This window comes from Chroicocephalus ridibundus, chromosome 3 (assembly GCF_963924245.1).
Source record: "Chroicocephalus ridibundus chromosome 3, bChrRid1.1, whole genome shotgun sequence".
Classification (NCBI taxonomy): Eukaryota; Metazoa; Chordata; class Aves; order Charadriiformes; family Laridae; genus Chroicocephalus; species Chroicocephalus ridibundus.
Genome location: NC_086286.1, coordinates 70926948 through 70953927, shown reverse-complemented (window position 1 = coordinate 70953927; position 26980 = coordinate 70926948). Strand labels below are relative to the sequence as shown.

The window sequence follows — 26980 nt, the reverse complement described above, 5'->3', positions numbered from 1 at the left end:
CATATATAAACAAAACGCATGCTGCATTATATATCCAGAAAGTGCTTTCCTTGCTGTGTCTGTGATGTTGGGGTGGTGATTTTTTTTTCTTTTGGATAGTGGAGATAAACTTAAATCAATAATTGTTGTTTGTAACATAAAGCTGTTCTTGGGTACTCAATTGCAAATTGCACTGCATTTGAGCTTCCGCTATCCAGTTCCTGAGGAGTCTTTATAAAAACAAGCACATCTAAGACATAAACATGTCTAAACGTAAAGTTTATCTCATTTCAAATAAAGCACAGACTAAGTTGTGTTATCTCGTAGGATAAGGTCAGCTAAGAAGGGGTAAGCTGCCTAGACTTTATCGTCTTTATAAATAAAAGCAATGGTTTTTTGTTCAATCATTTTTATAGTTTGTAATTCATGATTGGTGAGTTTTAAGAAATAAGTGACGTTGATTTCCTAATAACTTGTCTTTGTTAATTTAGCAAGTCTGTAATCCTCTCTGAGCTCTGATGTACAAGAAGAACCAAACCTCACTTACTCTTGAGGGCATAGGAGGGGGAGGAAATCAGTATGAAAAACATCTTTGACTCAAAGGTACTTTCTGCACCATTGAAGAGGAAAAGTGTATACTCTTTCCACTCTGTACTAAATAACTGTTATTGAAACTGGGCTAAAACACTAGCCTTAGTGCATTATAGCCATCTAGAGACATGCCTGTCGTGCCACTTAGAAGTAGTAGTGTGAGGCAAAGTTGCAGCACTTCTTTATTGCTGTTCAGGCGGTATGTAGTGGTGGCTAAAGACTTTAGGAAGTTTTGTGGTGAAGGACATCTCTTAGGAAAGCAAGTTTCTTGGCACTTTTGGAGAAATGCAATTATGTTGATGTTGACATGAAGGAATGTTGCAGTTTTAGATTTGAGAAGGGGAAATAAACAATGGGAACCTATAGCAGAGGAGGTAGCTAAAGAGATTGGACGAAGGCATAAGTAATTTCTTGTTATGGAAGGCTCAGGCTTTGAGAGATGTCTGAGTTAGATGCTTTAGAATTGAAGAGAATGTCTTGAGTCCTTTCTGAATGCTGTCTGCTAAACAAAATGGAAAATCCACAAGAGGCTTTCAGCAAAGTCCTTGATGTTTTATTTAATCTGGTTTGCGGCTTTCCTGTGTTATCTGTGGCTATTCCCTTTTAAAAATTCACGGGGGCAGTGTGTCTTGTATGGGCACAAGGCATTAGGTGGGGGTCAAAAAGTCCTGAAATCAATTCCCAGTTCTAGCACTTAACTTGCTGTGTAACTCTGGGGACATCATATGTGTCTTTCCCTCCTGGATTGCATCTTTTTTACTTATGTAGGTTGCAGGCCCTTAAATTAAGTTCCCATTCTAAGCAAATCCATGCATGATTTCTACAAGAATGTTCTTGCAGATCCTTAAGTCATGTTTGAATAGAAGCTAAAGTAGGTCAGAAGGTGATATGCCCAATTTACCTTCACGTACGTTGTCTGTGTGCAGTCAGGGACAGAAGCAGAACTGAATTTACATGTCCTTGATTTTAGTCTAGCATCTTAAGTCTAGCGTGCTTCCTCTAGTAGACAGGTGTCCCAGCATCTTGCAAGTGAATGCTTTGAATACTTTACATGATGACCCATGTAAATGTCATCCGAGTACCTGAAAATAATAGGCAGTTTATATTCCCTTTGGTACAAAGGCAGTTCTAACAATGCCCCTACCTGTTTTTTTTTAAACTTTTTAAAATTTGGCTTTTGACTTGATGTAGACAGAAGTTCCCAGCTTAGGTGCCTGATATTGGGACACTGAGATAATTTAATCAGGTGCATGGTTTGATATTGCTGTCATTTTTGGTTGTTTTGTATCTTAGGATCTGTGGATACGTGTTCTGGCCTCAAATTTAAGCACCCAAGTTTAATAGTGTTTTGGCTCTCATACTGTTTTGTGTGCTTATTCAAACACCCTGCTTTTCCTGCCAGCTTGGGCTTCTATTTATTAAGCCGAGAGCAGCCTCAGCTGATCCCCTAACACATGCACCCCTCTGCTTCCATTACTGTTTGTTTTGGTTTTTTCCCCTTACCTCTTACTACTGTTATGTTTTGTGAGTCTAAGATAATAATAGTATTTATAAAATCTAAATTTGTGTATAGTAAACATTCTTATGAAACAAGGACTCTTGCCCCTACCTTTACATGAGTCTTGTTACTTTTGCCTATGGTCAGATGTTCATGGGAGAAGACTCTACTGCTTACCAAGGAAGAGAATGGGGAAACAGCTTAGACTTTTTGCCAGCAAGAGGGAAAGCTGTGCTCTGTGTCAAGAGGGTGGAGAAAAGGGCTCTGCTCCACCCAGGGCTGAGAAGAATTATTCTGCTTATATCCTGGTTAGAAAGGAGAAAACGTATATATTCAATGCTGATGAAATAAAATGTTTTTTTAACTACCTTGCGGACTATATTAATGAAAACACACAAATTTTAATAGAAAACCTCACTCTTTAATGTGAGGTGAAAGGTTATTTTGGTATTAACAAAGACAAAGGCATTAACTGAAAAATGGGACGTGATATCTCTTTCTCTTAAGTTCCTGCTAACAAACCCAAGTTCTCTGTTGGCAGAGTAAGGCAGCGTGTGGATACGAGCAGTGGCCACGCTGCCCTGCCAGCATCCCAAAGTGTGTGACTTCCCATCAGAAGGTGGCTTTTAGCCTTCGGGCTAATGTAGTCTTGGCCCTCCTGGGTAGCTTTTGGTAGAGGTGGCGCTCAGTGTCTGACTGGTTACACTAGCAATCGTTGGAAAGGTTAGCTTGAGAACTTCAAAATATTTGAAGTGGTTAGCATGGTGGTAGTTATGTGCTGCCAAACCAGCTCCTGAACTGCTACAGAGTAAGCAAGATTAACATGAAATAACTGTCTGCATCTCTGTCCCCCAAATTTAGTGTTGTAAATAAGTTGTTTTAAACATTTGTCCTTTAAAATATTTGAAATTTCTCTATAGAAGAGAGCAACCCAGCTCAGCCATCACATCTTTCCACTACAGGTCTTCATGGTCTGAGTGCCTCAGTTTTCTGGGGTCTCTTCCCCTCCCTATGGCAAGCGAAGCTGAAATAAACCCCTCACCATCCATTTTTGCTTCTTAACAAATGCTCCTTTACTCGCTACATTTTTTGGTAAAGGGCTTATTTTTTGACTTGGTTGGCAAGAAATGAAATAATTAACTTTTCAAACAGAATTGAAATCTCTACAAAACTTTTTAAAGACCAATTTAGATTCCTTATGCAGATAAGATGTTACAGCTCGTGGGAGTGTAACAGGCAAGAGGTAAAAGTGAGAGAGTAACATGCAGGCATAAATTTATCTTATGCAATAGGTCCTTATTTAAGACTGCTACTCCTACTTAAAGACTCTTCTGTGTAGTTAAGTTTTCTTGCCTAATTTTTCAAACCTTGCTTTTAGGCTCTTGACTTCTGTGTCATTGGTTCCCAAATGGACCAATATTACTCCAGCTGTTGCAGAGAACTGTCTCCTCTTGCTGTGAAGTCTGTCCTGATATCCAGCAAGTCAAAAAATAAATGGTACAGTGTAATATAGATGTACAATGGCACATCTATGTGTATTAGGTCCTTCATGCTACTGTGACGTTTGGTGCTTTTTATTGTGATTATGTGCCCTTGAACCCTGGTACAACTTCCCATTTCCCTCTGTCTGTTCTTCCTTTATCTTCCCTCTCTCCTCTTGGTTTTCCCCTGCCTATTGCGTAGTGTCAAGTTGAGAGGTATTTCACTCATTAAATGAATAGCTATTAAAATTTTATTTTGGTAATTTATTTTTAAATTAAGTGACGTGTCACATGGAAAGAATTGCCTTGGCTATAAATTGGTTGTCTGGAATGGTGAATGTACAGCTTGAAACTGGAATTACTTTGCACGTGCTATTGGGTGATATTGGATACATTTGGACAAGAAGTTCTAGGAGATGAGAAATCATAAGGAAAGAGTTTGAGTAATTTACTGAAAGAATAACAGAAGGGTCTCTCTTAGTTTCCAAGTTTTCTGTGTCTTTTAACCTTCCTCACTTGGCATTTTCCATGCTTTGTATGATCTATCTATGATCTATGTCAAGTAGCTCTCTACTACTTTCTTAGCTGAGAACAGCAAATAAGTAGTGCTTTATTGGAAAAAATACTACTTTTCAACAAGTTGCCTGAGATGCTTACATTAATTTTATTAATAGTTATGTCTCCAATTTGTGGTGACCTTAATCTGAAGAATGCTGTGTAGAGATGAACTGTAAAACTGATACTTACATTGAATAATTTTTTTAATAGTTTCCCGGGGAATTCCAAGTTTTAGTTCTCAGTCTCTTTTTTTGGTCACCACTGAGAGCCAGATTTCTCAGGTCAAAGGTGAAGTGCTGTATTAGGGGAAAATATTCTCACTGGGATTTTGTGCTTTTGTGTTTATTGAATTTACATTGGTCTTGTCACCATCGTTCTTCTGACAAAACTACATAAATGTCTGGGACATGCTCCAAAGCCCATCTGAGTAGGCAGAGACTCCCTTTAGCTCCAGATTGCTAATACTCTGTCAGAAACTGAAGCCAGTTGTACAAGCTGATGTTCACCTTATGTTACCTTATGATAGGAATATTTAAGGGAAATAAAGGAGTTCACAGCATATTTTAATTTCATTTAGATTCTTGTCTCAGATACCTAAATTTACATTCACACAGAGTAAGATTTGTACATTAAAACCAAGATTTACAAACATACATAAGTGTTTAGTACACTTATCATTTACTAGTTACAAGGCTGTAATTTACAGCTTTTTTTCTTCTCCTAATTATTTTTTAATACCTAAAAATAAATAAACTGTACAACAAATGGTATACAGCATTCCGATTGCATTAGTTGTTTACAACCTAGCCTTAGATTTCCTTGTAAACATTCACAACCCATTACAGTAGGAATCATTAATATATAGTTGCAGAGCTGTAAACAGCTAGTCTCCGGAAAGCTTAGCTGGAGAAGGAGTCGTGTATATACTTGTCGTATTGTTATGGTCTTTCCCTGGTCCGTGCTCATGGCTGCTGTTGGAGGCGGGTTGTTGGCTTGCATGGACCCTTGGTCTGATGCACTATGGTCACTCTTTTGGTCAGTCTTTTGCATATTACAAACTAACAGGTTTATAAGCATCTCATTTGGAATTTTTCTGGTTTTACTCTGTTTTACTGCCATATTCAGTATTTATACGCTTCATATTTTTTTATTTCTGTGGCTATTAAGACATAGGAAGATGATGAAATGAGAAAAATGCAGTGAGCACAGGGGGAATGTGTGGAAAGAGAGGAAGTCAGTGGTGGCTAGGAAGGTGGGAAACCCAGATAAGGAGTATGTGTGCAAACGTACTTTCTTGAGGGCATCTCCCATACGTGAGACTTTGTCATAGGTTTTTGTGTTAAGTGCTTTTCTTGTTGGCCAGACTCCTTGTATCCTGGCAACAGGCTTCAACTGTTGGGTGCTCCTCGGATCACTACTTCTCCAGCAATCGTCTCCTTGCTATTGTTCTTGCTCTGCTGAGCCAAAGTGTTGATGTTTATTCAGGTTTCCTGTAGCACTCATAATTTATTTTTTGCTTTTAGAAGGAAAAGTTTCCACACATTGTTTTTAAAACAAACCATTGCTGAGGTTTATCTTGGGTGTGAAGAATAGTCAAGCCAAGATCCTGGAGATGCTTATATTTTTTTTAAATGACTCTAGGAAATAATACATCATTTCAGCTCATCTGTATAATGGAAGTTTCTAAGTCTGCTTCCAGACATATAAACATTACCTCATAATCCTGTTACTGAAAGTAAAAAACAGCATTGCATTTTACTCGCATTGTTTCTACCAGTAACACGTATTGCCTGAGGCATTTTATTTTCTAAGAAAAAGCTGAAGATATCCTTCTGATTTATGGGGTGCAATGGATATTATTTGCTCTGTTATTTAGGGGTGTATGTGCAGGATAGTTGATTTGCTATGTTAGGTGCTGACAGAAGCCATAAAATATTTTCTGAAACATACAGTATTGAGATTTGCCTTCCAGTTACTTAAAATGGAGAGGTTTCAATGTTTTTAGCAGAGTTTCTGCCTGCTGCTGTGTAGGTTAGTATTTCAGCTGTCCTTTGCAACCGTTGTAGTTTTCAGACATTGAAGAATGTCTAGAATTTTGCAGACAGCAGCATGAAAAGCTTTTGAGTAGAGCTTTAGGAGGGTGGTCGGGTCCTTCAGATGCTTGAGAGACACTTGCTGTTCATTGCTCATAAACTTACTGTTGTATATATAAAAAATATGAAAGTTTTCTTTTATCATAGATGCAAACCTGGAGAATGAGAGTGGGAGGAAAAATGGAACCTGCTTTTTCTGAAGTGTTGCAGTGCAGGGGAAAAGTACGTTGAACAGCTGCTTATCTTGGGCACTGTCTCCTCATCTCACGCTGCTGTTACTTTCTGACTATGAGGTTTTTATATTAGCTGTCTTGTAATTCTGTGATGCAGGATGAGAGTCAGCAGAAGAGCGTGAACTGCTGTCCTCTACTTAGCCTGTGAATAACAGAATTATTCCCAACATGAATTCCTGCCTCTGGAAAGCATAAACAAGGCAGTGGTTTCAGCAGCCTTGGTTCTTTCCAGTGCTTTCATCCTCAAGAGTAGTGAAATCATTTAGGATTGAAGAAGAATTTTGTTATTGGATAACAGACTTAGTGAAAGTAACTAGTGGGGCCCTGAGACTTTCTTTGGAGTTTTTCAAAATTTTCCAGTACCAGAAATGCTATTTATGGAGTTAGAGAGCTTGCATAAGACGGGAAGCATGGTTAATCCTCTCACCCGTTCACTTCCCTCTGCATGTGAAGTGAGACTGGGTAAGAGTGTGGGTTCTGTATAAAGAGGCTTTTTTTAGGAAAGAGAAGAAAGGCAGAGTTTCATGATGTTCTTGATTTCTTTGAGGGCTGTATCACAGAACACACCGAGAAAAGAGTTTCTGTTTATTTAATCTTCAAACATGCTGTCTCACACCAGCAATTTCAGAATTTTCACTAATCACCTTGCAAGATACGTGTAAGCCTGGCTTGTTAGGCAGTAAACATACCATGACCTTATATTTGCTTTTCCCAAAGGGACCTTTGGGTGTCTCTTATCAGCCTTTAAAAAGAAACTGAAAAAAAAAAAAAAAAAAAAAGAAACTGACTTAGCCTCCTTTTTAGAACGTAAATAGTTACACCATAGGCCTTTTGATGTAGGAGTCTGTGCAGTTTTGATAAGAGTTGCCATTAACACAGTTGTAATGTATTTTGTCTTCCTCTCTTTCCCTTCCCCCACGGCATATGCCGAGCACGAGGGGTGTGCTGGAGGCTGCTGGTGGGCCATGCTATTTAGCTTTTCACTCTTGGAGGGATTTAAAAATATTGTATCTTAAAGCTATAAAACTTAGAGGCTTCAAAAGATGGCTTTCTGGATAGACGAGTTACAGACCTTTTACTGTTGTCTGTAGGAAACTGATATAATCACCTTTTTAAATTACGCTGTGTTTTGGTAGTGTCTGCAGGTATGGTCTTGTCCCTTCAGCCTTCAGCCAGACGTATCCTCTCTTCTGCTCTTAGGACCTACTGCATAAAATTCTGCCCAATCCCAGTGAACAGTTTTAAAATTAAGCCAAGCTTGAATGCTGGTGGAAATTTAGCGTTAATACTTGGCAGACGTGTGGTTCCATGGTCAATTTAAAAGCAATGCTGTGTAACGTGCTAGTGAATGAGGTGGTCTCACTCAGCCTTCTGGTTTTGCCACATCTCTTACGGATGGCAGAGCTGCCATCAAAGAGCTGCTATGGCATGAAGGCCCCTTCCAGAAGGAGCCACAGGTTTGTTTAAGTGACATAGAGGCACACACCTAAAGAGATGCCTAATTGTACTGACTCTTTGATGGTGCTGTTAATCATCTCTTGCTCATTCTCTGAGAAATCCCAGCTGTTCTACCACCTTGCGGCAGCAGTCCTGGTCAGATCTCTACTACCATGCAGCTTTGTACTGCATGATAGTAGAGAGTGGGATGTACAGTATTTTGAAAAGAAGGGGAGTCAAATATGTTAGTGTGCGCTGAACTGAAGAGAACCTGGGTTGATAAGAAGCTAGACATACCCCTTCAGGGAAGGTTGCTGTTGTTTCTGTCCCACAGATGAAGTTGTCTGCCTTCTATCTGCTGCTGTGACTCAAGACTTTTGCCTGCTTGTTTCTGGCATGTGCTGTGCTACATTGGATTGTTGGTTTGGCTGGTGGGATGGTCTATTTCTGGTAATGGTGCTGCACGTTTAAAGGGAAAGATAGGAATGATACCTGCAGGAATGTGCTCCTGGAGAGAGGTAGTTTTTTCCCCTCTGTTGGGGGATTGGAAAGCATTATATAGGTAATGAAGGGAATTCTGTCAGTAAAGAAGAAATGCTGTGGATCCTACATGTGGATGCTGGATGACTGTCTGTTTGCCCTGTATTTGAACTATTAGTTGCATGTTGTGCCGTTTCTGCTGTGTGCCTGTGAGCATTGGGCTCCCCACTCTTGCCTCCCCAAGGAAATGAAGCTTTTTCCGTCTTCCCTGGGGCTGTGTGGATATTCCTGATGGCATTAGGTTCCCCGTGGTGCCAGGCTGGTAAACTCTCATACCCTCAGCGTTAATCCAGCTTCCAGCCTGGGTTTGGAAGGGATTTCTCCCCACCCCGTCCTATTCCTGCCAACCTGATTATGGGGAGGTGGGTTGTAAGTGTCGGTTTGTGGTGGGTTTTTTTTTTTTTTTTTTGTCCTACTCTGTAGGCTGGGTAGGGAGCATTTCCTAGGATCATCTGAAATTTAAGCACGTATGTTAGCTATGCTCCAAGGCTCTCCTGCTATTCCACTGAAGTCTGTGGGATTCGTCCTGTTGATTTATGTGAGAAGAAATCCCAAGGAGAGCGGCAGAACTAGTTAGGAATTTGGGGAGGAGGGGGAGAATGGTCCTTATGCTGGAAAACCTTTGTAGTGTAAATGAGCCATAAATCAGTTCTCTGGGTTTCTTAATGCACTGAGTATTTTCCTGTCAGGCAGCAGTCTCTGGCACAGAGAACTTGTCATGTATAGCACTTAATATATTGATAATAACTCCAGGTTTCTACCACTGTTTTTCTGGAGTGGCTGTTTTTATTTCAGTAGGCGTAAACTTAACATCTAGCCAATCGCAGGTAGACTTAGTTCAAATTATATTTTATGGTTTTGACATAACAGCGCGTTTCCGTCGGCTGCTGGATTTTTGCTTTCAGTAATGCTTCTATAAATACATGGCTTCAAGGTGTTAATCACATGCTTCAATCAGTCTTCAAAAATCAAATCTCCTTAAGCAGAAAATTTAGCTGTATGTTCAGAATCTGTGTTAAAAAGATGATGTTCTTCTTTCCACCTGGACAACAGCAGGTGCTGCATGTAGCAGTTCTGCTTGCCTGAGAAGGGTTTTTTGTTATTATAGAAGTGTTTTGTGTTACCAATGCTGTCAAAACCCCCTTAGTTTGTTTTTGGGTTGTTTTTTTTTTTTGTGTGTGCAATCCCACAGCATATGACTCTGGTCTCGTGAACATGATGAATTATACTGTTTGGGCTTAACAGAATGGTGAAAGTTGCTTGTAGGAACGTAGCTGTAGGGAGGGTGGTGGGAGCAGGTCCAGGGCACTGCTGCTGCAGGGTGAAATGCCAGGGCAGCAGAGAGGAGGGGAGGGCAGCAGCTCCCCAGCCACCTGCCTTAGAAAGGGTAGAACTTGGCAAGAAGCTTTCCTTCGCAGACCAGAAAGGAATGGGCAAGGGGGGACAGTGGCAGGCGGCAGGACAGGGTGTTGCAGAACACCTGCCTTATCTGGCTCTGGCCAGCCAGGTTTGCTAGGAGGCCCTTGTCCTTGAACACAGCAGGGGACTGAAGGTAGCTGGCCTGCTTCTCCTTGCCACCCTCCTGCTCTGCTTCTGCAGGGAGGAGGTGGCACTTAACCTCCCGAACGTGCTGCAGTCTGGGTGCGTGTGATTGCTGCCAGGAGCAAGGCCACTTTGTGTTAAGTAGAGGGGCTGCCTTATAAAGATCAAATTTAAGAGCACTGTAAATTTCTGGTTTCCTCAGCTTGTTACTCTAGTTCAGTATCTGCCTGAAGTGCAGTGAGACCTTCAGGATTTGCAGAGTCCAGAGAACATGGAGATGGAGCAGAACCTCTTGTGTCTTCCTGTTGCCCCTTCTTCAATTGTGTTGATAGAGGGCAAGATTTACTTTTTGCCTGTGTTTTTCCTGTGCAGTAATTGTTCTTCCCCTTCCAACTGTAAACATTTTGCTTGCATGTTAAAAGTTTCAGCTGAAGAGTAAATGAAAAAATCCAAACTATTTTTCAGTCAAAAATAAAACCATAAATAATATAATATTTGAATAAAAAACACCGAGAAATTTTAAGACTTGGTAATTAACACACACTTTCTCTCTTACAAGTGGGAACATAACGGAGGACCTAGTACACTAGTATAATGTAGTACAATGGTATGGCTACCGAAAAATACCAGACCATGTCAAATATTCATTTTAGCATAAGGTATATGCATATGAGAACTTGCATTGGTGCATGCCTGGCATGTGACTGTCTCGTCTAGACAAGCCCTATGCTGTCTTGTCATCTTTACACTTACGGTTAATGATCTTTTGACCATAGTATTAGAAAAGTAGTGCCATACTATTTTGTACAGAAGCACTGATGCAAACACCTCCTCTGGTGGAGGGGGGTTATCATTCTTACTTATGAAATACCCATTGTATGAGACAATATTGGTCATTATTCCAAACGCTGAAGCTACAGATTCCTCTCTTTCCTACCCATTATCAGCATTGCTGGGTGTTTTTTAGAACTCTAATCTATGTAACAGGATCTTCGTATGCTTGGGCATTTCCTCTTCTGTGCTGAGTGAGGGTCAGTTAATGGGAACTCTATTCAGGAAGCCCATTAAACTGTCAAACATGCCAAATAGGTTACAAGTTGTTTGGGGACAATGAACGCAAACATGGAACTGAGACATGTGGTGGGTTGGTTGAGATTTGTTTTTAAAAATTACTCTGAAATACTTTAAATAGAACCTTTTTCCACTTTTGTCACCATGCTGCTTGCAGTAAATTTGCTCCTGAACAGATGCATTTGCAACCTGTTTGTAAGTATGTGCACAGCATCTCTTATGCTATGAGCTCCAGCTGTGATTAACAGAATCCCTGAGAAACATATGGTGACGTTTGGATGATTCTGTCATCATTATGAAAGTAGCATTTAGCATTTAAAAAAACCAGATTGGCTTCCTTTTTAGTGCTTTTTTTTTTTTTTTAAATCCTGGTCTTCTCTATTAAGAAAAGAAGAAGTTGTATGGTTTTTTCTGTTTTTTGTTTTAAACAATTTTTGTTTACAGCTGTATTAAATCTCTGGTTTCGTACCATACAGAATGGTGCAATGATGCAGAGAGCCCTGACATTTAAACATTAATTTTCAAAGTAATTTTTGAAATAAAAGCAAAAGCTAATGCAGAGGCAGGTGCTTTACATCTCAGTCTCTTCCCTCTCTAAGATATCCCGTTTAGTGGTCATTTAGATAACGAAATAATTGAATTCTTAACTCATTTTGATCACTGACTTCTTGAGCGTGATTACTTTTGGATCCCCCTGACTTTGCCTGTCAGCAAAGTCAGACAGGTGACTTCACTTACCAAGTTGAGTCAATTTATTCAACATTAAGATCCTCTTTATGAAGAAAACAGCGATTTCTACTCTTCCCTGCTGCTGTTGGAGAAGCAGAGTCACTGTTTCCTTACTTTTTGCAGCAGGGGAAGCTGCCCGTCTCCCAGCCCTCGCAGCACAAACCTTCATGAAAATTTCCCATCGTCAGAGCACCTTTTCTGGATAAATGGGAAGAAGCTGCCACAATTGCTTCAGTGATCCTGTCCAGAGGTCTGTTGCGCATGGCGTGACCTGTGTCTGGTTTGGCTTTCTCTTTTTGCTGATCTCAGCCTAACATTACAGAGAACAAGGAAGGCTGTAGCTTTACAAGCCCTTCAGTCTGGGTAAAGTGCCTTTGAACTGTCACTGCTGCTTGGAGGAGCAGTCTTGTCTCGTCTTTTGGCCTTCTCTTTTGTGTTGATACAAGTGGTAGCACAGCCAAGTGGGATTAAATGAGGGGGTGATCCGATTTTGAAACGTTAATCTCTATATTGGCAGTTTTGCTGGATTATCTTTAGCATAGATAATTTCCCAGATCTGCTCCCTATGAAGTTGCAGCAAGCACTTGTCTGCGGTAATGGGGCCAACTCCTGGGGACAGGATCAATGGTAAGGAGAGAGAGAGGCACGTTCTTTTGCTGACAAAAGTGGCTTAAAATGCTTCTTTGAGCTACAAGCTTTGAGCCGAGTCTCCTTTTCCATGAATAGTACCGTGTTCCTGAATCCTAGGGGTTTGCTGTGCTTTTTGCCCCATTACTGCTTGTCGTGGTTTCAGTTAGGATAGAGTTAACTTTTTTACTAGCAGCTGGTATAGTGCTATGTTTTGGATTTGTGATGAGAAATACTTTTGATGGCGTACTGGTGTTTCCAGTTGTTGCTAGGCAGTCAAGGCCTTTTCTGCTCCTCATATTTCCCAGCCAGTGAGTAGGCTGGGAGGGGACAAGAAGTTGGGAGGCGGGACAGCTGACACCTGCTGACCAAAGGGATGTTCCATGCCATATGACATCATGTTCAGTGTCCCCCCGAAAGATGGGGGAAGAAGAAGGAAGGGGTGGACGTTTGGAGTGATGCTGTTTGTTTTCCCAAGCAACCATTACATGTGACGGAGCCCTGCTTTCCTGGAGATGGCTGAACACCTGCCTGCTGATGGGATGCAGTGAATAATTCCTTGTTTTGCTTTGCTTCTGTGCATGCCTTTTACCCTACCTGTTAAACTATTCCATGATTTTTTTTCTCACTTCTACTGTTTGGTTCTCTCCCCCATCCAAACTGGGGGAGTGAGTGAGCAGCTGCATGGTTCAAGTTGCCGGCTGGGGTTAAACCACAACACTGCTGTGCTCACCATGCTTTATCTCTGATAGGAGCCAGTCAAGGATGCTTAAGAATTGGGGGGGGGAATGAGTGCATGCAGGGATCCTTCACGAGTGTGGCCACAGAGGTGCAGGTTTCTAGCAGTTTGCAGTGTAGGTACCTGCTGAGCAAAAATCAAAAAAGGTCATATCCCTGTGACTGTGTCCTCCATAGGTCCTCATATGCCCTGCCATGTTGAATTTTCATAGTTGCTTTTTGTACCTGTTTACATATTTGGCAAACACAGCATGCGTAAGCTATTTGCTTTTAGCTGCTTTTCACCTTCTCTAAAAGTATTTCTTGAAAGAATTTCATGTGGTGCCCTTGGTACTTCTCATGTAAGAAATACTAAAATACCATTCCCTGAGATCTTTTCCTGGAGGTGGGTTCCAGCTGTGTCATTGCTGCACCAGGTATGGCACATTTCCCGTGGATTTTCGTCTACTGTTTTGTTGCTTCGTTGTAAATATTTATTGTTGTTTGAGTCACTGAGCACTAAACTTCCTTCCAACTGCTTTCAGTTGGTTTGATCGATACTAAAACTGGCTCTTGTAATATCAGGGAAGTTTGGTAGCAGCCTTCCAGTAGCTGAAGGGGGCCTACAGGAAAGATGGGGAGGGACTTTTTATCAGGGAGTGTAGCGACAGGACGAGGGGTAGTGGTTTTAAACTGAAAGAAGGTAGATTTAGATTAGATATTAGGAAGAAATTCTTTACTATGAGGGTGGTGAAACACTGGAACAGGTTGCCCAGGGAGGTTGTGGATGCCCCATTCCTGGGGGCGTTCAAGGCCAGGCTGGATGGGGCTTCGAGCAGCCTGGTCTGGTGGGAGGTGTCCCTCCCATGGCAGGGGCGTTGGAACTAGATGATCTTTAAGTTCCCCTCCAACCCAAATCATTCTGTGATTCTGTGATTACCTGATCTGAGAAAGTGGGTGTGCAGCGATGACTGTATAGAGGAGCACACGTCCACCACAGCTCTCCATGTACCCTGTCTTCTTCATTCTTCTTTTGGGTCTTTATCAATTCTTGCATTTTGTTTCCCTATGCTAATCAATTACTAATTTAAAAGGGCCTTCCTCTTTGTTTCATGGAAGTTGAGTTTTTCAAGAGTGTTCAACTGAGGCAGGGAGGGAGGAGTTTTATCAAAGTTTTGGGGAGAACCTGAGATGTGTTCCAGACAGCCTGGTTACCATGTGCTTATTGTCCTCGTCAAATAATCTTAATAGTTTTAATATGGTGTGACTCTCCTGTGCAGAATCCGTGCAACTTCCCTGCAACTTCCTTCTTTGCCGTGTAACTGCAGTTCCCTTTTTCTTACAGTTTCAGCCAGCTGATGTCAAGGGGAGTGGTGGCTCGGGGACCTGACACTGAGCGTGGGAGAGCAGCTGGAGCCCAGCACCAGCTGGAGATGACACGGCAAGGCTGTTCCTCCCTGTCCAGGGCTTCGATGCAGCGAGAGTGTCTTGCTGAGCCACTTTGGGAAAAATTTGTTGCATGTGTAGGAGCAGTTTGGGATGATTAATGAACACCACAGTAGGAGAAAGTGTCTGGCATTGTTAGTAGAGGAGAAGAGGAGGAGCAGGATGGGAGTGTGGTAAGAGTCCAGCTGGTATTTATGACAAGATAGATCTGTGGTGCGGGTTTAACTGACCAAGCCTGTTAAATGAGCTTCAGGCAAAGTTAAGAGAGTCATCTGAAGGGAGGGATTTCTTCATTTTGCCTTCTGCCTAAAGCTGTTATTTGAGTTACTGCAGTTACCTGTAGTAACTGAGGTTATAAAAGAAGGAATTAAATACATCTCTTAAATCAAACAAAAGAGCTTTCTAAAATCCTTTCCCTATGGGAAAGATTTTATTAAATTGTTGTCATGGTAATGGAGTGTTGAATACATCATAATCTCTTTTGCTAAGTAAACAGAAAAGATGAGGATACTTTTTGCCTTTGAAAATAGGAGGTTTATTAAGCTGTGTGGGAACACTATTCTTAAATTTAAGAAAATAAAAACTATGACAGCTGAAAGCTGTCAAGTTTTACCCTGGGAAATGGTGATTTTTATTTTTTTTTCCCTAAAATAAACATAAGAGAGCTTAAGTGGGATATTTAAAATTCCCTGATATCAATCAGAAGACTGGGGGAAACAATAACATACTTCCATTTAATCAAAAACTTCTTTCTATCAGAAGATTACAATGTCTTTAAAATTCCAGAACCGCTTCACTACAAATCCTTCCCTCCACATCACAGATGATGAAACAGAGATAGTGACTTGTTTTTATAAGCTAATGGTAGTATCAAGAAGTAAACAGACATCCTGATTATCAGTACAGCACTTTACTCTTTGAATCATGCCAATTCTTGAGCGTTGCTGAAGACTGACCATGTGTGAAACCTGGTGCTGGTATTTGTTGTAAATTAGTAACAGGAGTTCCAATAAGAGTAGAAATTTCCAGTCTTGACCTGTGCTACTAATACCAGAGCTTTCTGTAGTTGCTGTTTGTCATTTGAAATGACCAGAGTATGGACACTTTTCAGTGTCTGCAACCACGTTGCTGTCCTTGATAACTATTTCAGAGGTTTTTTTTTCCCCTGCAGTTATTTTTTTAAATCTGTCATAAAAAAAAAATAATCTGTTCCATCCCTTATTTTTGCCTTAATAGTTTGATTTAATAGTAAACATACAGCCTTGTGGCTTGCGCATTTCCAAAACAGGGTTCATACCAGCCTGAGACGGCATGTGTTTCGTGGAGTGTGCTTTCTTGTGGGGTGGATGCCATTTAGTTTTAGGAAGTTTTCTCCCTGAGGATGAACGGTTTTGTATTCATTTCTGTTGCGAAGTGAAAGTAGCCACACTAAGGAAGTCAGGAGTGAAGTCCTACAGTCTGGCAAGCACTCTCACTTCCTTTGGCTTTGCAAACAGTAATGATTTATTTTGTCTGAGATTACTTATTTGCCAGGTTTCATCAAGTGGGGTGAGAGCGCAGCCGTGCCAGGAGTTGGCCGAGTAGTGCTGGCACGGAGCTGGGCAAAGGGGAGATGGATGATCTGTGTGGGCCGGAATAGAATAGCTGGCTAGGATCAGACCAGTGGGTGCCTGGCGGGGATTTTTACTCTAAGGCTTCTGTAAATAGTTTTGGGTTTTTTTTAATGTCATGAATTTGATTTATTTAGCTGTTCTGGATGTATGGGTGGAGAAAGGCATGTAGCGTACAAAGAAATTAGTACATATTGTAGTGAGTGCAGAGACTTAAATTAAGATGAAAATGGTTAATTCTGAATGAAATAATTGGTGTGTGTGTCATTTTGTATACAAAGTAAATTAACAGGGATGGGAACAAAACAGATTAAGGTGTTTGAAGTGTTAATCTTATTGCATATATGCATAAATGGATTTAAAAAAACATCATTTGTAAAACATGATCTGTTTGTACTGTGCAGGATGTTAAGCTGACTGTATGCCAGATATCAAGGCACATTTTAGAGGATGCACATTGTGAAAAATTTCCCCAAAGGAAAACTGTGTCAGCTTCAAGATAAAATGAAGATTTCTTCTCCCTTCCCCCTTCTTTTTTTTTTTATATTTTTGGAGGGACACTTTGTTAGATGCTTTTGTTTCTAAAGCAAGTATGATTCTAAAGCTGTATGATTTTTATTAATCTAATACGTCATAAAAATCATCCCTTATTATCCTATGAACTGTTTAGAACATCCTATGATACAGACCAAGCACTCTGTGATTAATTATTCTGTATCAAATGAGGTCCTATTCAATTGTTTGTTAGGCATTTCTGTTGAATAAGTGTTAACCAAAAACCAAATGGAATTTCTAGAAAAAAGTTAATTGTCAGATTTTCATTTCTTTATTTTCTCAGCGTAAGAGTTGCACAGCTTTACTGGTTGCTTGTAGTCTTCTAGTGAAAGTTGTGCAGATAACATCACTCTTCTTTTCTCTGACCAGTTTTCTTCTTACACTAGACACCTACCTTGTTAGTGTGATGGGAAATTCAGACTTATTCTGAAAATGCAGATTTATTTCGCTTTTGTAGGCAGTCAGATACACTTGGGTCTGGAAGATGAAGTAGGCCATTTCTTGAAATCTTTCCTAGCTCTTTTCCTTGGTCAGTGCCTAAGCTATTAAGCAATCAATTGCAAATTAAATTAAGTAATCACTGCTGACCGTGTATTTTTACCTGCCTGCTCTGAAATTATGTCCATTTCAGATCGTTAGTCTTTATTAAGTGGTAAGAGAATGGTCATTGTGTTGTAGAAAGTTTCTGTTCCCCATTCTCTGTAGGGTAGATGCCCTTCAGATCTCTGCAGCCAGGTCACAGTGCCCATTAAGAGCCAGTTCCTCTGATCCTCATGGAACTCAGTGGAAGAACCCCCATGCCATCTGTTGTGCACAGTAACAGACTGAAATCTTTTACTAGAAAACTCTGTTTTTGGACACACTTGGAAAATGGCTTATCAGTTGTTGCTCAGAAAACATTTTGAGGAGCTGTAAAAGGATGCCTCTGTATAAATTCAGAATAAATGTTTTGCCTGTCAGAACCAATTAGCTTAAAAAACGTTATCTGGCATCTAAATGAAATTACAGATGTGTAAGACACTTTCCTCAGAAACTGGAGTGTTTTTGCAGATAAGCTGTTTGTTTCTCCTGCCCTCCCGTTTTCTCTCTCCCGCTTCCTTCCCCCAGCAACTTTCCTAGTGAAGAGCAACATATCCATTGACTCTGGTACTGAAAAACAAGTGTGTTCTGCAGTAGCACCTTATCCATTCACTGGAAAAGATGCGTAGTGTTTTGTCTGAAAGGCTGATATAGTTGCAAAACCTGACACAGAATCACAGAATCTTAGTGGTTGGAAGGGACCTTTGAGATCGAGTCCAACCACATTAAAAAAAAAAAACAAAAACCCACACAAAAAAAAAAGCACCCACCAACTAAACTCCACACCCACAACCCCACCACAAACCAATAATCTTGGGCACTAGAGCATGCCCTGAAGAGCCATGTCTACACGTTTCTTAAATACCTCCAGGGATGGTGACTCCACCACCTCCCTGGGCAGGTTGTTCCAGTGCCTGACCACTCTTTCAGTAAAGTAATTCTTCCTAATATCTAATCTAAATCTCCCTTGCCGCAGCTTCGTACCATTTCCTCTGGTCCTGTCGTTATTCCCTTGGGAGAAGAGGCCAACCCCTGCCTCTCTACAGTTTCCTTTCAGGTAGTTGTACAGGGCAATGAGGTCTCCCCTCAGCCTCCTCTTCTCCAAACTAAACATGCCCAGTTCCCTCAGCCTCTCCTCATAGGACTTGTTCTCCAGACCCCTCACCAGCTTGGTGGCTCTCCTCTGGACACGCTCCAGCACTTCAATGTCTTTCCTGTAGTGAGGGGCCCAGAACTGAACACAGTACTCGAGGTGAGGCCTCACCAGTGCCGAGTACAGAGGCACGATCACTTCCCTACTCCTGCTGGCCACGCTGTTCCTGATACAAGCCAGGATGCTATTGGCCTTCTTGGCCACCTGGGCACACTGCTGTCTCATGTTAAGCCGGCTGTCCACTAACACTCCCAGGTCCTTTTCTGCTGGGCAGCTTTCCAGCCACTCTTCCCCAAGCCTGTAGCGTTGCTTGGAGTTATTGTGACCAAAATGCAGGACCCGGCACTTGGCCTTATTAAACCTCATCCCATTGGCCTTGGCCCATTGATCCAACCTGTCTAGATCCCTCTGTAAAGCCTTCCGACCCTCAAGCAGATCAACACTCCCACCTAGCTTGGTGTCATCTTTAAACTTACTGAGGGTGCATTCAATCCCCTTGTCTAGATCATCAATAAAGATATTGAACAAGACTGGCCCCAAAACTGAGCCCTGAGGGACACCACTGATGACCGGCCGCCAACCAGATTTTGCTCCATTAATCACAACTCTCTGGGCATGGCCATCTGGCCAGTTTTTATCCAGCAGAGGGTACACTTGTCTATGCCATAATTCTCCAGTTTCTCCAGGAGAATGCTGTGGGGGCGGTGTCGAAGGCCTTACCAAAGTCCAGGTAGACAACATCCACAGCCTTCCCCTCATCGAGAAAGTGGGTCACATGGTCATAGAAAGAGATCAAGTTGGTCAGGCAGGACCTCCCTTTCATAAACCCATGCTGGCTGGCCCTGATCCCTTGGCTGCCCTTCCCTTGCCTTGAGAGCTCACTCAGGATGATCCTCTCCATGATCTTTCCCGGTACTGAGGTCAGGCTGACAGGCCTGTAGTTTCCGGGATCCTCCTTCCGGCCCTTCTTGTAGACGGGTGTCACATTGGCCACCCTCCAGTCATCCGGCACCTCTCCTCTTGACCAGGATTGTTGATAGATAATGGCGAGAGGCTTGGTGAGCTCTCCTGCCAGCTCCCTGAGAACCTTTGGGTGAATCCCATCCGGCCCCATAGACTTATGTGTGTCCAGGTGCATAAGTAAATCATTAACTACTTCCTCCTGGATTACAGGGGGGTTGTTCTGTTCTCCATTCTTATCTTCCAGCCCAAGAAGCTGAACACCCTGGGGATAGCTGGTCTGACTATTAAAGACAGAGGCAAAGAAGGCATTAAGTATCTCAGCCTTCTCGTCGTCCTTGGTTGCAAGGTTTCCCCCTGCATCCAGTAAGGGATGGACATTCTCTGTCACTCTCTTTTTGTTGTTGTATTTATAGAAACTTTTTTTGTTGTCCCTTATATTAATTGCCAGGTTGAGTTCCAGCTGGGCTTTTGCCTTCCTGATTTTTTCTCCGTATGACTTAACACGATCTCTGTACTCCTCCTGAGTTGCCTGTCCCCTCTTCCAAAGGTGGTAAACCTTCCTTTTTTCCTTAAGTCCCATCAAGAGCTCTTTGTTCATCCAGGCCGGCCATTTTCCCCGCCCTTTAATTGTGTGCCTCATGGGGACAGCCTGATCCTGGGCCTTTAGGATTTCCCTCTTGAAGAGCGTCCAGCCTTCCTGGGCTCCTTTGTCTCTCAGGACTACCTCCCACGGGATTCTCCGAACCAGGGTTCTGAACAGGCTAAAGTCTGTCCACCGGAAGTCCAAGATGGAGGTTTTGTTAACCCCCTTCCTTACCTCACTATGAATGGAAAACTTAACCATTTCATGGTCACTAAGCCCAAGATGTCCTCCGACCTCCACGTCCCCCACTAGCCCTTCTTTGTTTGTGAACAGTAGGTCTAGCAAGGCACCTCCCCTGGTAGGCTCACCTACCATTTGTGTCAGGAAGTTATCCTCCATACACTCGAGGAACCTCCTAGCCTGCCTGCTCTCTGCTGGTTATATTTCCAGCAGATGTCTGGTAAGTTGAAGTCCCCAACTAGAACAAGGGCTGGCGTTTGCGAGACTGCAGCCAGCCGCTTATAGAATACCTCATCAACCTGCTCATCCTGGTTGGGTGGTCTATAGCAGACTCCCAGCACAAAATCACCTCTGTTAGCCTTCCCTTTCACCCTTACCCATAAACACTCGACTTCTTCATCACTGGAGTCTATCTCTATAGAGTCAAACAACTCCCTAATGTACAGAGCCACACACCCCCCCCTCCTTCCTTGCCTATTCCTTCTGAAGAGCTTATAGCCACTCATTGCAGCATTCCAGTCATGACCATCATCCCACCACGTTTCCGTGATGGCGACTATGTCGTAGTTGTCCTGCCGCACAATGGCTTCTAGCTCATCCTGTTTGTTGCCCATGCTACGTGCATTAGCGTAGATGCACTTGACCTGGGCTACTGATTTCACCCCCATCTTTGGCCCTTGACACTCAGGTTCATTACCAGCGGGCCTGGTTTTATTCCCTTCCCCCTTAACTTTCGGCTTAAAGCTCTGTCCATGAGCTTTGTTAACTCTTAGCCTAGTACCCTTTTCCCCTTCTAGGAAAGGGTTTTCCCATTGTTCTCTAGCAGTAATTTCTAAACGTCTATCACCTTTCTCTGATGAAATGTCAGAGTGGGAGTCCTCACTAATGTGGTCTCCTTCAAACCGTGGCATGCTTTCCTCAGAGGTTTCATTCATTCATTTATTTATTTGGCCCTTTTGACACTGAGGGGTTTCATTCATTTATTTATTTATTTGTCCCTTTTGCTTTCATAACCATTAGGACAAGACTGAATGTTGGTTTTATTCAGACAAATCCTCTTTAAAACTGAACAAAACAACTCAAAATCTTCCGAAGTAGTTGAAAAAGGAAATAATCTGACAAATGGTGTTCTTAAGTCCATCTTCCGTGGCAAATCTTGGCATGAAAAGTAGCAAATACCTGAGAGCTGGGAGAAGAGCCGATAAAACCTTCAGCCTCCAACTTCTTCAGGAGGTGATGGGTTTGAAATCTGAGCAGGAGAAGGGCTGGCAGCTTGTTTGTGTGCCCAGTCTGCCTTGCTTGGATGTGCAGGTCAGTGTGAAAGGAGGGCAAGTGGAGGCTGAAGGGGGTCTCTCAAGGGTCTGGAATTTTGTTTGAGATGCAGTAAACCCTCCAGCTGTGCCCTTCACAGCCCAATCTCTGCTGCACAAAACCAGTGTGTGTTGATAATGAATTGCCTCGTGTATACAGGACTCTCTATTTGCTTTACTAAGAGGGCGCACATAATGTTAAAAAGCATAGTAGATTTGTGGTTGCTGTTATGGTTTTAAATGCTGTTTAAGGTTTGTTTTGGTTCCTTGGGATATTATAGTTGAGGTTTTTCAAGAGTGAGTAAAGTGGTGGGTTTGGGATAGTTTTGGCCAGACTTTAGAAATTTCTAAAAGTAGCATTTTCCAAGCAGAGATCCCAGGCAGAGTTGCAGTGACTCTGAGTCCTGTTATGAATGTCATGTACTCAGTCCTCATCTGATATTTTCTTCTAGCGCCAAGGTTGCTGCTCTGAGAATTGGATGGTCCTTGCCTTGAAACGGAGCAGCGGGCAGGAGGAGTAGGTTTGGCGCTGTCTGGAAATCTGATGCATGCTACAAGGACGGCATAGAAATTATGAAGTGCCCAGATTCTTTATAACTCTTACCAAAAAGTGCCTGTGGTACTGTTGATTAGCAGCAGCACAGTGTGCTGGGGATGCTGTAGGTTCTCGGTGGGCTGTAGTATATGGGAATCAGGAAAGATTAAATGCTATGGGGAGAAGCGTCAGTCAGTTATGTTGCAGTCAGTCAGTTCAGATGGTTGTTTCTGCTTTCCTCTTTTCTGTCACTAAAGGATCGTTTCTGTTTTAGCTCTTTATTTTTAAAGTTGCCTCGGGCAACTTTGAGACTTTAGTTGAAATGAGCATGTTTTAAGGAAAATACTGACAGAAGCTGTGAGCATTGTGACGAGGACTGTTGACCTCTAGAGAGGTTTTCCTCTTTAATCTTTTTTTTTTCCGCTCCAAAAAGAGGTTCTATGTTTCTATTAGCAGCTTTTTTTTGTTGTGTTGAGATACTGCATTTATACTACAGAAAGGTTACTTAACAGAGTTTGTGATCAAAAAAAATGGACTAGGAATCCGAGGACAGAAGTGTCTGATGCACCATGAGGAGAAACGGGGCTGCCAGTGGATACTTCCCTATTCTTGTCTACTGAAGGAGATGGTTTGGGTACCCTGTGATACACACACGTACAGGAAGACCATTGAGTCACTAGAGTAAAAATTCAGGAATGCATCTCATGTACAAGTTTGGAATCAAGTACAACCATAGTTAAGGGTATGCCATTTCAGTGTAGAAGGCTGCTTTGCAAAGACTTCCACCAGGGCTAAATATAGACATTGTGTATGTAATGTGACTGTAATATTTTGCGGTTGCTACAGCAGCCTTCGATCAGGACTGTGGTTTATTAGTAAAAAATAAGCTTCCTTTGCATATGCAAATTCTCATTAGTCTAAACAAAACACTTGATTTGTTATATAGATGTAGTCACTTTTGTAAATCCCCATGGGTTGTTTTCATATGTAGTCAGGACCTGATCTGTAAAGTTTCACACACAAATCTCTTTTGCTGTGTAGAGCATGAACTACTACTAGCTGTCTTACAAATCAGTTGGTTTGAGTGAATGGGTAACCACAGCATCCTCACTGAGTTGGCTGCAGAATGTGAATCTCCCACTGTCGTATTTTGGGAAGCATTTAAGAAATATGTATACATACGTGTGTGGTAGACACAGCTTTTGCAAAACAATCTTTTGAAATGTTGCACTGGAAAGTGTTGGTCACACGTGGTCTCGGAAACTGACCCTTCTCAGAGGTCTCAAGCTGGATATTCTGGATTTGGGAACGGGTTTTAATGTTTTATTTGGGGGGGTGGGCGGGATGCGTAGGGTGAAATGTCTTACTGTAATTCTCAAATGCTCTGTGTATTTATTTTTGTATTGTAGCCTGATAAAATATATTGATAGCATATAGATATAAAATGTGGAAGGAAGAATCTCTGAAATTCCTGGATTACATTAATAACTTAATGTATTAAGTTTTCCCTTAAGTAAATTACTGCTGTGAGATCACGTAACCTTTTCCCATTTGTAGTGACTCATTGATTGTCTGTGTTTTCTATGCATAATTCTTTCTATGCACGTAACAAAGTTTTTAGCATCAACAAGACTAATATACTACTTCCTCCCTTAGGTACCTTTTAACTAAGAACTTAGTGTACTAGAGAGAAGGATCATTAGATAGATTAGTTTTTCGTTTTGTGTGGTGTTTGTCAGTGATTCTTAACTGAGGACTATTTTAGTGACGCTGACCCTCAGCCTGTAAAGTCAGCCTTTGCTCTCACTAAGCAAAGTCGGTGCTAACGGTGGTGATTTAGCAGAAAATTCTGTGTTAGGATTCCTGAAGCATCTTTCTCACTTGAGCTGTGCTTTAAGGAGTCTTCTAAAAAGAAAATACTCTTGTTGCTATAGTGATAAGTTGGAATATTTATAGGCAGCTCGTTAAGATTTCTCTCAGAAGAGCTACAGCAGCTGGGAAACATTCCCGCACAAGCAGTTCGCGGCCACATCAGTCACACTGGGGAAGGAGCTGCTGGGTGACACTTGGAGTGCCAGGTGGTGTGGGTTGTGCGAGAACAGACCTGGAGTGGCATGTGTGGCCCCTGGGAGATAACCTTGGACAAAATGGAAAGAAATAACAAGTTTATGTCAAAACAAGTAGCTTTATAAAGCAGGAGCAGTTGACTGTGAAACTGTTATGTTAGGTGTTGCATTATAATACATTATGATCTGGGGCTTTATTTTATCCTAAGCTTCATCTTGAAAACATGGTTCAGTATCTTGTTTCTACATTTAGATGTATGATGGTTTAAAAAAAACACAGCTTTTTGATGTTTTTTTGTTTCTTTTTCCCTGTTTCTCCTCCTCAGTAAACAACAGTAAAAATTTTATTACCTTTTTTGTTACTCTGGAGAAGATATCCTTGAGGTGGTGATATGATGATTGAAGAGTATGCTGTAAGATAATCTTAGTTACTAAGTTAATGATGCAAAGTGTGTGGCTTTTACTGAGTTGTAGGAAATTCTTATATTAAATTCATTTTTAAAAAAATAAAGTTAGCAAGTGAGTTAACTTGTCTGTGGAGGTTGGCTGCATCTTAATGTTGTGGGTTTTTTCTTTATGCGTAGTTTGAAAAAGAAAAGGCAAGCCAAACAAAGCACCGAGACTGTCTCTGCCAATTCCCCTGGATCTCCTGTTTCCAAAACACCTTCTGAGAAAGATGATGAAAGTAAAGTTATTTTGGAGCAAATCAGTTCCTCTGAAGACGGCTGTAAATTTGCTGGGGAAAAGGAAACTGCTCCAGACAAAGAAAAGAAAAAGAAAAAATACAATCAACTGAAAGACATCAGACGCACAGAACTTAAAAGATACTATAGTACTGGTGAGTTATGTTGATGCTATAGTATTTTGAAATATGTTTGTTTTGATAGCTTGTTAATGTACTTTTCTCATATTCTGTAGGCCTTTCTTAAGAGGATAATTTGCTTTGGATATCCTTCCCCTAACATCAAACAAAATTATGTAGTTCTGCGTATCATCTGCTTCTAACTTTAACCTTGCAATTCTTAAAAAAAAAAAAAATAAAAAATAAAAAAAATACACATTTCTTGTTTCTCAGTTCTAAAACTCAGTGTCGTTATAGGCAACAGTTAAGTTTATTGCATTTTATTTTAATATGTTTTTAATATTTGTCTTCAGTGTTTTATGGCATTGGGGTTCAGGTTTTTTTTGGTGGGGTTGTTTCATAAATTGTTGTGTATAAGACTTTGGTCTTAATTAATGTGCATTTTGTCTGTTGAAGTATGAACAAGTAAGTAAATTAACTATGTATTTTTAAACAAAGGGCATGTGTGCTGGAACGCTTGTTCCCCCCAACTATATCAGTACCTCAGTTAATCATAAATATCTTTTTTAGATGTATTCTTGCAAGTAATTCAGAAAAAAATCAGTTTGTGCATAAATATGAGATGAGTCATATACACATCTGTTTGCAGTTGTGTATTGTAATTTGTTAGATACTCGTAAGTAATTTTAGATATGATTTATGAAGTACTTCTCCAGTTTTTCTCTTGGTATTTTGTAGGAATGATCTTTTAGATTGAGAGAACTCTTGTTCTATCTTAGAAGGAATCCTCTTTTAAAGAGAAGGCAGGCAGCAAAAGATTGTAGATATCCTAGAAGCAGACTTCTTTGCTGCTCACACAGTGTCATGAATGGCTGGCTCCTAAGAAGGAGTTCCCATTAGAATAAGGAAATGAATCGGCAGTAAAAATGTTAGATGTTGACTGGGGCATACAGACTAGTCCACACCTGGAGCTTCTTTTTTTGGTAAGGCCTGTGTTGCCTCATAAAAGAAGATAAACCTTGGAGTAACATTTCCTGACAAGCTCAAGAGTTTACAGTAATTTATTGACCAGTCTGTAATTTTTGGGAGGCTTAAATCTGATGAGATCAATAATGTGGGAACTAAATGAAAACTTGCAGGTCTTTGACGTTCTCACCACACTGTTCTTGAAATAAAATCCGTAGAATGAAAACTGGAGAATTGTTAATGAATGAACCTGTGAACTCTTTCTGTTTTGTTAGTATGCTAGTTTAAAAAAAAAAAAAAAAAAAAACAACACACCAAAATATAAACTTTTGTTGCATTCCTTGTAAAGTGCATCTGCTAAAAGCAGCAATTTATTGTTGGTTTGTACCTAAAGGAATTGGAAGGGGGGGGGTAGGGTTAGGTAGCTGAATTTTTGTTTCTCTAGTGTTTCAGTAGTTTTGTGAAAAATGCTGCAACAGCTGGGACTTGCGGTGGAAAGATGGGGGACAAGGGGGATCATGGTACCCCTCTCTCTCACTGAAAAGTGCTGCAGGGCTGGTGAAGGAGAACATAAAGCTCTCCAGGTCGTCTTCGACTTGTGATCCAACAGTCAATACAAACTCAGGTTTTACGGGTGTTTGTTTCGTAAGCGTTCCCATGTTTCATGTGGACTGGCATCATTACAGGAGTGACTTGAAATGCTGTCATATGGGTGTGCAAAGCCTCTGTGTTCTGCAGAAACACAGAAGTCCTGTTGAGAAATACAAGAATTTAATGCTGCTGTTGAGCTGAGCACAGACCCAGCTGACGAAATCCCTAGAGAGAGAATTCCCTTTGTTATTTAAATGCCTGCTTTTGTTTGCTCCTAAATAAGGACTTCTGCCCAGCTGGAGCATGAAAATTGTGGAAGTGAAAGTTTGAAGAGAGATGGAAAATAGTTGATTGTGAAACAAGTGCAATAGCTCCACGTTCCTTATGCAACTCTCAAAATTAAGTAATTTTAGTGGAATTGTTAGTTGTTGTAGTATTAGTCTGCATCTCTTACATCTGCCTTCATCCACAGCAGCTATAGCTGG

At 41.3% G+C, this 26980-nt stretch overlaps 1 protein-coding gene across 2 annotated transcripts in view; it reads left to right on the top strand.

The window, feature by feature from the left end:
- The window catches only part of NCOA7 (nuclear receptor coactivator 7), a 99371-nt gene that overhangs the window by 25781 nt on the left and 46610 nt on the right, over window positions 1-26980 (top strand). For both annotated transcript variants that reach the window (XM_063329675.1, XM_063329674.1), the window contains one exon: window positions 24721-24974. In XM_063329675.1, coding sequence (XP_063185745.1) covers window positions 24721-24974 — 254 coding nt within the window. The remainder of the gene's footprint in view (window positions 1-24720; window positions 24975-26980) is intronic.